The following is a 13,025-nucleotide window of genomic DNA, read 5'->3' on the forward strand; positions in this document are numbered from 1 at the left end:
AAGCTCTCATTCCCAACAGACTTCATACTTGCCCCTCTTTCCAATATATATGTATATATATATATATATATATATATATATATATATATATATATATATATATATATATATATATATATATATATCCCTGGGGATAGGGGAGAAAGAATACTTCCCACGCATTCTTCAAGTGTCGTAGAAGGCCACTAAAGGGGACGGGAGCAGGGGGCTGGAAACCCTCCCCTCCTTGTATTTTAACTTTCTAAAAGGGAAAACAGAAGGAGTTACGCGGGGAGTGCTCATCCTCCTCGAAGGCTCAGATCGGGGTGTCTAAATGTGTGTGGATGTAATCAAGATGAGAAAAAAGGAGAGATAGGTAGTATGTTTGAGGAAAGGAACCTGGATGTTTTGGCTCTGAGTGAAACGAAGCTCAAGGGTAAAGGGAAAGAGTGGTTTGGGAATGTCTTGAGAGTAAAGTCAGGGGTTAGTGAGAGGAAAAGAGCAAGGGAAGGAGTAGCACTACACCTGAAACAGGAGTGGTGGGAGTATGTGATAGAGTGTAAGAAAGTAAATTCTAGATTGATATGGGTAAAACTGAAAGTTGATGGAGAGAGAGGGGTGATTATTGGTGCATATGCACCTGGGCATGAGAAGAAAGATCAAGAGAGGCAAGTGTTTTGGGAGCAGCTGAGTGAGTGTTAGTAGTTTTGATGCACGAAACCGGGTTATAGAGATGGGTGATTTGAATGTAAAGGTGACTAATGTGGCAGTTGAGGCAATAATTGGTGTACATGGGGTGCTCAGTGTTCTAAATGAAAATGGTGAAGAGCTTGTAGATTTATATGCTGAAAAAGGACTGGAGATTGGGAATACCTCGTTTAAAAAGAGAGATATACATAAGTATACGTATGTAAGTAGGAGAGATGGCCAGGGAGCGTTATTGGATTACGTGTTAATTGATAGGCGCGCGAAAGAGAGACTTTTGGATATTAATGCACTGAGAGGTGCAACTGGAGGGATGTCTGATCATTAGGTTTTCAGGAAAGAAGAGAGAATGTTAGGGTGAAAAGAGTGGTGAGAGTAAGTGAGCTTGGGAAGGAGACTTGGTGAGGAAATACCAGGAGAGACTGAGTACAGAATGGAAAAAGGTGAGAACTAAGGACGTAAGGGGAGTGGAGGAGGAATGGGATGTATTTAGGGAAGCAGTGATGGCTTGCGCAAAAGATGCTTGTGGCATGAGAAGCGTGGGAGGTGGGCAGATTAGAAAGGGTATTGAGTGGTGGGATGAAGAAGTAAGATTATTAGTGAAAGAGAAGAGAGAGGCATTTGGACGATTTTTGCAGATAAATAATGCAAATGAGTGGGAGATGTATAAAAGAAAGAGGCAGGAGGTCAAGAGAAAGGTGCAAGAGGTGAAAAAGAGGGCTAATGAGAGTTGGGGTGAGAGAGTATCATTAAATTTTAGGGGGAATAAAAAGATGTTTTCGAAGGAGGTGAATAAAGTGCGTAAGACAAGGGAACAAACGGGAACTTCAGTGAAGTGGGCTAATGGGGAAGTGATAACAAGTAGTGGTGATGTGAGAGGGAGAGAAAGTGAGTATTTTGAAGGTTTGTTGAATGTGTTTGATGATAGAGTGGCAGATATAGGGTGTTTTGGTCGAGGTTGTGTGCAAAGTGAGAGGGTTAGGGAAAATGATTTGGTAAACAGAGAAGAGGTAGTAAAAGCTTTGCGAAAGATGAAAGCCGGCAAGTCAGCGGGTTTGGATGATATTGCAGTAGAATCTATTAAAAAAGTGGGTGACTGTATTGTTGACTGGTTGGTAAGGTTATTTAATGTATGTATGACTCATGGTGAGGTACCTGAGGATTGGCGGAATGCTTGCATAGTGCCATTGTACAAAGGCAAAGGGGATAAGAGTGAATGCTCAAATTACAGAGGTATAAATTTGTTGAGTATTCCTGGGAAATCATATGGGAGGGTATTGATTGAGAGGGTGAAGGCATGTACAGACCATCAGATTGGGGAAGAGCAGTGTGGTTTCAGAAGTGGTAGAGGATGTGTGGATCGGGTGTTTGCTTTGAAGAATGTATGTGAGATATACTTAGAAAAGCAAATGGATTTGTATGTTGCATTTATGGATCTAGAGAAGGCATATGATAGAGTTGAGGGAGATGCTCTGTGGAAAGTATTAAGAATATATGGTTTGGGAGGCAAGTTGTTAGAAGCAGTGAAAAGTTTTTATCGAGGATGTAAGGCACGTGTGCGTGTTGGAAGAGAGGAAAGTGATTGGTTCTCAGTGAATATAGGTTTGCGGCAGGGGTATGTGATGTCTCCATGGTTATTTAATCTGTTTATGGATGGGGTTGTTAGGGAAGTGAAGGCAAGAGTTTTGGAGAGAGGGGCTAGTATGCAGTCTGTTGTGGATGAGAGAGCTTGGGAAGTGAGTCAGTTGTTGTTCGCTGATGATACAGCGCTGGTGGCTGATTCGTGTGAGAAACTGCAGAAGATGGTGGCTGAGTTTGGTAAAGTGTGTGAAAGAAGAAAGTTAAGAGTAAATGTGAATAAGAGCAAGGTTATTAGGTACAGTAGGGTTGAGGGACAAGTCAGTTGGGAGGTAAGTTTGAATGGAGAAAAACTGGAAGAAGTGAAGTGTTTTAGACATCTGGGAGTGGATTTGCCAGCGGGTGGAACCATGGAAGCGGAAGTGAATCATAGGGTGGGGGGAGGGGGCGAAAATCCTGGGAGCCTTGAAGAATGTGTGGAAGTCGAGATCATTATCTCGGAAAGCAAAAATGGGTATGTTTGAAGGAATAGTGGTTCCAACAATGTTGTATGGTTGCGAGGCGTGGGCTATGCATAGAGTTGTGCGGAGGAGGGTGGATGTGCTGGAAATGAGATGTTTGAGGACAATGTGTGGTGTGAGGTGGTTTGATCGAGTAAGTAATGTAAGGGTAAGAGAGATGTGTGGTAATAAAAAGAGTGTGGTTGAGAGAGCAGAAGAGGGTGTTTTGAAATGGTTTGGTCACATGGAGAGAATGAGTGAGTAAAGATTGACCAAGATGATATATGTGTCGGAGGTGGAGGGAACGAGGAGAAGTGGGAGACCAAATTTTAGGTGGAAAGATGGAGTGAAAAAGTTTTTGAGTGATCGGGGCCTGAACATGCAGGAGGGTGAAAGGCGTGCAAGGAATAGAGTGAATTGGAACGCCATTTGGTAAACATGTGATTGTCAATCACATGTTTACCAAATGGCGTTCTAGCTTCCTCTCTTCGATGTATATCAACTGACTGTTATATTTCTCTCTTGTGTCTCCCCTGATTATGTGATTATTACACGAAAGTGCACTTGGGAACTTTTCGTGTTTCATTTTCCCCGTGGACTCATAGGAATATCTTGATCACGCGCAAAATTGTGATCCTTTCCAATATATATATATATATATATATATATATATATATATATATATATATATATATATATATATATATATATATATATATATTCCCTGGGGATAGGGGAGAAAGAATACTTCCCACGTATTCCCTGCGTGTCGTAGAAGGCGACTAAAAGGGAAGGGAGCGGGGGGGTGGAAATCCTCCCCTCTCTCTTTTTTTTTTTTTCCAAAAGAAGGAACAGAGAAGAGGGCCAGGTGAGGATATTCCCTCAAAGGCCCAGTCCTCTGTTCTTAACGCTACCTCGCTATCGCGGGAAATAGCGAATAGTATGAAAAAAAAAAAAAATGAAATATATATATATATATATATATATATATATATATATATATATATATATATATATATATATATATATATATATATCCCCTGGGGTTAGGGGAGAAAGAATACTTCCCACGTATTCCCTGCGTGTCGTAGAAGGCGACTAAAAGGGAAGGGAGCGGGGGGCTGGAAATCCTCCCCTCTCGTTTTTTTTTTTTTTTTTTTATCTTCCAAAAGAAGGAACAGAGAAGAGGGCCAGGTGAGGATATTCCCTCAAGGGCCCAGTCCTCTGTTCTTAACGCTACCTCGCTATCGCGGGAAATGGCGAATAGTATGAAAAAAAAAGATATATATATATTTTTTTTTTCATACTATTCGCCATTTCCCGCGATAGCGAGGTAGCGTTAAGAACAGAGGACTGGGCCTTTGAGGGAATACCCTCACCTGGCCCTCTTCTCTGTTCCTTCTTTTGGAAAATTAAAAAAAGAAAACGAGAGGGGAGGATTTCCAGCCCCCCGCTCCCTTCCCTTTTAGTCGCCTTCTACGACATGCAGGGAATACGTGGGAAGTATTCTTTCTCCCCTATCCCCAGGGATAATATATATATATATATATATATATATATATATATATATATATATATATATATATATATATATATATATATATATGATATCCATCTATCAGGTACTGAGAGCTTGACGGAGGAGGTGGAGGAGGTGCTCGTGGGTGTGAGGACGGGTCGGGTCCCCTCCCTGTGGAGGGCCAAGTCCTACCCCACCCTGAAGGGACTCGGCTCCTACATCACCGACCTGGTCCAGCGCCTCAACTTCCTGCAGGTACAGTACTACTACATGTGACACTTTCTGTAGGGACATTGATATTGCATGTGACACTTTCTGTAGGTACATTGATATTGCATGTGACACTTTCTGTAGGTACAGTATTGTTACATGTGACACTTCCTGCAGGTACAGTCATGTTACATGTGACACATCCTGCAGATATAGTACTGTTACATGTGACACTTCCTGCAGGTACAGTCATGTTATATGTGACACATCCTGCAGATACAGTACTGTTACATGTGACACTTCCTGCAGGTACATCCTGTTACATGTGACACTTCCTGCAGGTACATCCTGTTACATGTGACACTTCCTGCAGGTACATCCTGTTACATGTGACACTTCCTGCAGGTACATCCTGTTACATGTGACACTTCCTGCAGGTACATCCTTTTACATGTGACACTTCCTGCAGGTACAGTATTGTTCCATGTGACACTCCATGCAGGTAGAGTCCTGTTACATGTGACGCTTCCTTCAGGTACAGCAGTGTTACATGTGACACTTCCTGCAGGTACAGTCCTTGTACATGTGACACTTCCTGCGGGTACGTTACTGTTAATGTAACACTTCCTGCAGGTACATTACTGTTACACGTGACACTCCTGCAGGTACAGTACTGTTACATGTTACACTTCGTGCAGGTACATTACTGATACACGTGACACTTCCTGCAGATACAGTACTGTTACATGTGACACTTCCTGCTGGTAAAGTAGTTGCCTGTGACACTTCCTGCAGGGACGTTAGTTACATGTGACATTTCCTCCAGGTACACTACTGTTACATGTGACACTTTTTGCAGATACAGCATTGTTATATGTGACACTTCCTGCAGGTACATTATTATTACATGTGACACTTCCTGCAGGTACAGTACTGTTACATGTAATACTTCCTGCAGGTACATTACTGTTACATATGACACTTCCTGCAGGTACAGTACTGTTACATGTGACACTTCCTGCAGGTACAGTACTGTTACATGTGACACTTCCTGCAGGTACAGTACTGTTACATGTAATACTTCCTGCAGGTACATTACTGTTACATATGACACTTCCTGCAGGTACAGTACTGTTACATGTGACACTTCCTGCAGGTACAGTACTGTTACATGTGACACTTCCTGCAGGTACAGTCTTGTTACATGTGATACTTCCTGCAGGTACAGTACTGTTACATGTGACACTTCCTGCAGGTACAGTACTGTTACATGTGACACTTCCTGCAGGTACAGTACTGTTACATGTGACACTTCCTGCAGGTACAGTACTGTTACATGTGACACTTCCTGCAGGTACAGTACTGTTACATGTGACACTTCCTGCAGGTACAGTCTTGTTACATGTGACACTTCCTGCAGGTACAGTACTGTTACATGTGACACTTCCTGCAGGTACAGTCTTGTTACATGTGACACTTCCTGCAGGTACAGTACTGTTACATGTGACACTTCCTGCAGGTACAGTACTGTTACATGTGACACTTCCTGCAGGTACAGTACTGTTACATGTGACACTTCCTGCAGGTACAGTACTGTTACATGTGACACTTCCTGCAGGTACAGTCTTGTTACATGTGACACTTCCTGCAGGTACAGTACTGTTACATGTGACACTTCCTGCAGGTACAGTCTTGTTACATGTGACACTTCCTGCAGGTACAGTACTGTTACATGTGACACTTCCTGCAGGTACAGTACTGTTACATGTGACACTTCCTGCAGGTACAGTACTGTTACATGTGACACTTCCTGCAGGTACAGTACTGTTACATGTGACACTTCCTGCAGGTACAGTACTGTTACATGTGACACTTCCTGCAGGTACAGTACTGTTACATGTAACACTTCCTGCAGGTACAGTCCTGTTATATGTAACACTTCCTGCTGGTACAGTACTGTTACATGTGACACTTCCTGCAGGTACAGTACTGTTACATGTGACACTTCCTGCAGGTACAGTACTGTTACATGTGACACTTCCTGCAGGTACAGTACTGTTACATGTGACACTTCCTGCAGGTACAGTACTGTTACATGTAACACTTCCTGCAGGTACAGTCCTGTTATATGTAACACTTCCTGCAGGTACAGTACTGTTACATGTGACACTTCCTGCAGGTACAGTCCTGTTATATGTAACACTTCCTGCTGGTACAGCACTCTTATATGTAATAATTCATCCAATTACAATACAACCACACCTGACAGGTCCAATAATTCATCCAGTTACAATACTACCACACCTGACAGGTCCTCCAGGTACTGTACCCCAACATCTGACAGGTATGGTACTCCCTCTCGTATCACCTTGGTTCACTGTTGTACTGTGTGTTGTCAGGAGACCATACATGTATCACCCTTGTATACTGTTGTACCATGTGCTGTCAGGAGACCATACATGTATCACCCTTGTATACTGTTGTACCATGTGTTGTCAGGCGACCATACATGTATCACCCTGGTATACTGTTGTACCATGTGTTGCCAGGAGATCATACATGTATTCCCCTGGTATACCTTTGTACTATGTGTTGCCATAAGACCTTACATGTATCACCCTGGTATACTGTTGTACCATGTGTCGTCAGGGGACCATACATGTATCACCCTAGTATACTGTTGCATCTTGTGTTACCAGGAGACCATACATGTGTCACCTTGGTATAATGTTGCATCATGTATTGCCAGGAGACCATACATGTATCACCCTGGTATACTGTTGTACCATGTGTTGCCAGACCACACATGTATCACCCTGGTATCAGAGTGTGCCATGTATTACTCGTCATAATTGTATTTCCAATGTATATTTACTGTGTTGCATGGCGGCAAAGCATGTGTTATAACGTATCATGACGACCTGACTATGCTGTGATGTATAGTGTTGCCTGACGTCTGGTGGTGTACCAATATTACGATCAGTGTGTAGCGAGACGTACATCTTTCTGGTTTGGTCTCCAGGTATGTGCTACTTACTGGGTCGGTCTCCAGATGTATGGTACCTGCTGGTTTGGTCTCCAGGTATGTGCTACTTACTGGGTCGGTCTCCACAATGTATGATACCTGCTGGTTTGGTCTCCAGGTATGTGCTACTTACTGGGTCGGTCTCCAGATGTATGGTACCCGCTGGTTTGGTCTCCAGGTATGTGCTACTTACTGGGTCGGTCTCCAGATGTATGGTACCTGCTGGTTTGGTCTCCAGGTATGTGCTACTTACTGGGTCGGTCTCCAGATATATGGTACCTGCTGGTTTGGTCTCCAGGTATGTGCTACTTATTGGGTCGGTCTCCAGATGTATGGTACCTGCTGGTTTGGTCTCCAGGTATGTGCTACTTACTGGGTCGGTCTCCAGATGTATGGTACCTGCTGGTTTGGTCTCCAGGTATGTGCTACTTACTGGGTCGGTCTCCAGATATATGGTACCTGCTGGTTTGGTCTCCAGGTATGTGCTACTTACTGGGTCGGTCTCCAGGTATATGGTACCTGCTGGTTTGGTCTCCAGGTATGTGCTGCTTACTGGGTCGGTCCCCAGATGTATGGTACCTGCTGGTTTGGTCTCCAGGCATGTGCTACTTACTGGGTCGGTCTCCAGGTATATGGTACCTGCTGGTTTGGTCTCCAGGTATGTGCTACTTACTGGGTCGGTCTCCAGATGTATGGTACCTGCTGGTTTGGTCTCCAGGTATGTGCTACTTATTGGGTCGGTCTCCAGATGTATGGTACCTGCTGGTTTGGTCTCCAGGCATGTGCTACTTACTGGGTCGGTCTCCAGGTATATGGTACCTGCTGGTTTGGTCTCCAGGTATGTGCTACTTACTGGGTCGGTCTCCAGATGTATGGTACCTGCTGGTTTGGTCTCCAGGTATGTGCTACTTACTGGGTCGGTCTCCAGATGTATGATACCTGCTGGTTTGGTCTCCAGGTATGTGCTACTTACTGGGTCGGTCCCCAGATGTATGGTACCTGCTGGTTTGGTGTCCAGGTATGTGCTACTTACTGGGTCGGTCTCCAGATGTATGATACCTGCTGGGTCAGTCATGAAAGATATGTTAATTGCTACACATTATATGATACTACAGAGTGCTACTTTTGTAGATAGTACAAGCCTGTAAGTTTGGTAGATTGTCTCTCATGATTGTTATTTAGCTGTGACTCATGTGAATAACGCATGACCCATTCCCGGCCGGTATATGACTCATGTGTGACTAACATATGACCCATTCCCGGCCGGTATATGACTCCTGTGTGACTAACGCATGACTCACCTTCTGCCGGTATCTGCCTCGTTCATGACTAAAGCTTCATCCTCCCTAGGCCAGTATGTGACTCTTGTGTGACTAATGTATAACCAACCCTTGTCCACTATGTGACTCAAGTGACTCACAAATGACCCATCCTCGAGCAGTATATGGCTAATGTGTGACTAATGCGTGACCTAACCTTAGCCCGTATTTGAGTCATATGTGACTAGTAGGGCCCACCCTCGAACAGTATGTGACTCATGTATGACTAAGCATGACTCATCCTCGCCCAGTATTTAATTCATGTGTGACTAATGAATAACCAACATTCGGCCGGTATGTGACTCGTGTATGACTAAACATGACTCACCCTCGGCCGGTATGTGACTCGTGTATGACTAAACATGACTCACCCTTAGCCGGTATGTGACTCGTGTATGCCTACACATGACTCACCCTCGGCCGGTATGTGACTCGTGTATGCCTACACATGACTCACCCTTGGCCGGTATGTGACTCGTGTATGCCTACACATGACTCACCCTCGGCCGGTATGTGACTCGTGTATGACTAAACATGACTCACCCTCGGCCGGTATGTGACTCGTGTATGCCTACACATGACTCACCCTCGGCCGGTATGTGACTCGTGTATGACAAAACATGACTCACCCTCGGCCGGTATGTGACTCGTGTATAACTAAGCATGACTCACCCTCGGCCAGTATGTGACTCGTATGACTAAGCATAACCAACCAACGGTCAGTATGTAACACGTGACTAACACGTAACACAGCCTCGAGCAGTATGTGACTTTTGCCCCATTCTCGGCCAGTGTGTGACTAAAGCATGACCTACCCTTAGCCGGTATGTGAATCTTGTGTGATATCTAATCCCCGGCTCATGTGTGACTCATGTGACTAAAACATGACCCAACCTAAGCCAGTATGTGACTCTTGTGATGAAGATATGGCCCACCTTCGACCAGTATGCTACCAAAGCATAATTCATCCTCGGCCAGTATGTGACTCATGTTTGAACTAAAGGATGACCCATCTTCTGCCAGTATGTGACATATATGACTAAAACATAACCCAGCCTCGGCCAGTATGTCACTCATGTGACTAATGCATAACCCACCCTCAGCCAGTACATGACAAAATCATAACTTACCCTCGGCCAGTATGTGACTCGTGTGTGGCTAAGACGTGACCCCACCCTCGACGGTATGTGACTCGTGCGTGACTAGCGTTCAACGCATCCTGGACCAGTATGTGGCTCTTGCATATGTCACAGGCTAGTGTGTGACTTGCGTAACCCACCCTCCATATGTGACTTGCGTGACTAATGCATAATCCACCCTGGACCAGTGTAGGACTCATGTGACTCACCCACCCCGGCCAACATGTAAACCCTGTGTAAGACTAGTGTGAGCAGCGCGCCACTGACGTCACGTTCCTCCTGCTGTAGACGTGGTACGACAAGGGTCAGCCGCGGGTCTTCTGGATGAGCGGGTTCTTCTTCACGCAGTCCTTCCTGACGGCGGTCTTGCAGAACCACGCCCGCGCCCACGCCCTCGCCATCGACCAGCTGTGGTTCCACTTCCAGGTAATAACGTGAGCTTCCAGGCCATAACCTCACTTACAGGGTTGGAGTCTTCACGTCTCGTTCATCTGTATCACTTGCAAGGTAGTTACTCCCAGGTAACTCCTCTCACTTCTGTGTGATTGGTAACTCTCCCGGGTCCCTCCTCTTTCACTTCCAGATGACTGGTAACTCCTCCCGTTTCCAGGTCACTCTCGTTCCTTCCAGGTAGCGTCTCACATATCCTCACCCTCCAAGCTGAACGATTTATGTTTCTGAGATGAGATGTATGATATTATCTATATTGTAAATAAGTGTACACATAAACTCATCATTTGCATCTTAGATATATTGTTCATGTCTTACGTGAAATTGAATATGATGGATGGAATGGCAGGTATGACTTCGTACCGAGATTCTTAAAACTTGATTTATCCATATAACTTTTCCTTCAAGTCTTGTGGTAAGGATTGGTGGCCCGATGTAAACCTGTAACGTTGCTGTAAAGATTACTGTTATTATAAGGCTGTCGACCTGATTAGTCCAGTGAGGAAGTAGTTGACTAGTTAGAACACTTGTCTCTTGAATCACCTTCGTCATGATTGAAACTTCAAATCGTACTTAGACAATTGCCAATCTGAATAGGCTTTATAGAGCATTTGCACGGTGAGTTTCCCTCACAATGGTGTGATGTAATGTACAGGTGCTGGAGGTGGACGAGGATAGTCCAGCTCCTGAGGTGGGCGCCTACATCCGGGGACTGTATCTGGAGGGCGCCAGGTGGGACTTCCACAAGAACCGCCTGGAGGAGGCTCTACCTAGGAGACTCCATGAAAATATGCCACCTGTGAGTTACCATTTAGTACCACAGTCATCATGATACTAGTTGTGATGGTGATGATGTACAGGTGATGGTCATGATAGTGATGGTCGACATGGAACGAGGTGATTTAGAGTAAGTACCATCGATAATTATTACAAGTGGGTAAATGTTGTGTGCAAGAGACAGTATTCGGACGGAGAGTTTTATGTGCTTCTTCATTACTGTCAAGTCTTATTAACGACAACATAGTGCCTCCCTCAGAGCTAAGTGTCACATACCGTGTACGACCAATCACGGTGATCATCGCCTTCCCTCGAAGACGTCCAGCTGGAGGTCTTGTCACTGGTGTTCACCACGTAGCTGCCTCATGTCACGTGTATATTTTGCCTTCCCTAGTGTCTCTGGTCGAAGCGTTAGTGTTTGTCCTTCCCCAGTAGAGATTACTGGGGTATATCGTAACTGTAGATCTTGTCTTCCCAAACAGATCAGGGTTAGACATATATACGTGTTACCTTCCCCAGTAAACCGAGTTAAAGTATTGTATAACTTTTGTCTTGCCCAAAAGATATAGTTGCAGTATGTGCATGATGCTTTCTCTGCATATCTCTAAAGCACTTCGTTTCTTGTTCCATCCACAACAGATCTGCATGGTGTACTGTGCGACACGCATTTTCTTAAACATTTGCCTGAAGTGTTATGTTTTGTGCCTTTCTAGCAGATTTCGCTAAAGTTCTGTCGTAAGTCATGTAGATCAAAGCTGTCTGAAGCTATTTGCCTTTTTTTTTTTTTTTATCGTCCTGGACAATTCTGGCTGGAATTCTCTTGTGCCTTTCATAATGGATAGTACTTAAAGTCGTCCTTATACTTTCTCCAGCAGTTCTAGCTTCAGCTTAATGTGTTCAGTGCCTTCCTCAGTAGGTGCAGTTGAAGCGTCAGGACTCGTGTCTTCCTGCACAAATGTGGTTATAGCACTGTGTCGTAAGCCATCCTGAGCAGACTTGGGTCTGTCTGTCTGACTCTTCTTGTGCCTCTCTTAAGTGATGCCACCAGCACTCTGTAGCTTGTGCCTCTCCCACTAGATATGGAGAGAGCGCTGTTTGCTTTTAAACTGCCCAGGGCTGGATACAAGACCGGGTCACGTGCCTTCCTCATACCTGTGTCTTGTGCCTCGCCAGCAGACGGCTGCAGCATTGTATATGTTGTGGCTTCTACAGATCTGGCTGCAGCCCATGATCCGGGAAGAGATCCCACCTGAGCCGTCATACTCGTGCCCGGTGTACAAGACGAGCGAGCGTCGAGGGAACCTGACCACTACTGGCCATTGCACCTAACTACGTTATCTCCGTTAACGTTCCGACGCACCTGCCGGAGGACCACTGGATCTCAGGGGCGTGGCGCTCCTCTGCTCTCTCTCAGACTAACAATATTGGATACAGACGCATCACTCTCACTGCTCTCCATCTACAAGATTCGCTTATCTTTTGCTGGACTCCAAGCCATATGATAGAATTATATCCAAAGAATAGAATATATTGATGATTTTTTCCAAGATATTTTATTTTATCCACATCTCGGAGGTCCAGTCAAGTGAGTTATGGCAGTTTTCATGTGTCTCCTGCTAATAACTTGATAGTTTGACGACCGTTTTCGTAACAGGTGTACGTGTTTCAGGGAGTATGTATCTTCCAAAGGACAGAGGTCAGTTACATGATCCATACACCAGTTTTAAAATCCATCTGGGAAAGACAGACGATATATGGCCGTTGATAACTGGACGATGGTCTGGTATGATATACAATAATTTCCTGACCAAAGCTTTGTGTTTT

The 13,025-nt window shown here is 44.7% G+C and overlaps 1 protein-coding gene across 1 annotated transcript in view; it reads left to right on the plus strand.

Annotated features, from left to right (window-relative positions):
- The window catches only part of LOC139750623 (dynein axonemal heavy chain 7-like), a 298,921-nt gene extending 286,183 nt beyond the window's left edge, over positions 1–12,738 (plus strand). The window contains 6 exon segments of the mRNA XM_071665298.1: positions 4,385–4,536; positions 10,263–10,400; positions 11,080–11,223; positions 12,414–12,527; positions 12,529–12,580; positions 12,583–12,738. Coding sequence (XP_071521399.1) covers positions 4,385–4,536; positions 10,263–10,400; positions 11,080–11,223; positions 12,414–12,527; positions 12,529–12,580; positions 12,583–12,620 — 638 coding nt within the window. The 3' untranslated portion in view covers positions 12,621–12,738.
- The last annotated feature ends 287 nt before the right edge of the window (positions 12,739–13,025 follow it).

The sequence above is a fragment of the Panulirus ornatus genome, chromosome 10 (assembly GCF_036320965.1).
Source record: "Panulirus ornatus isolate Po-2019 chromosome 10, ASM3632096v1, whole genome shotgun sequence".
In the NCBI taxonomy this organism is placed as follows: domain Eukaryota; kingdom Metazoa; phylum Arthropoda; class Malacostraca; order Decapoda; family Palinuridae; genus Panulirus; species Panulirus ornatus.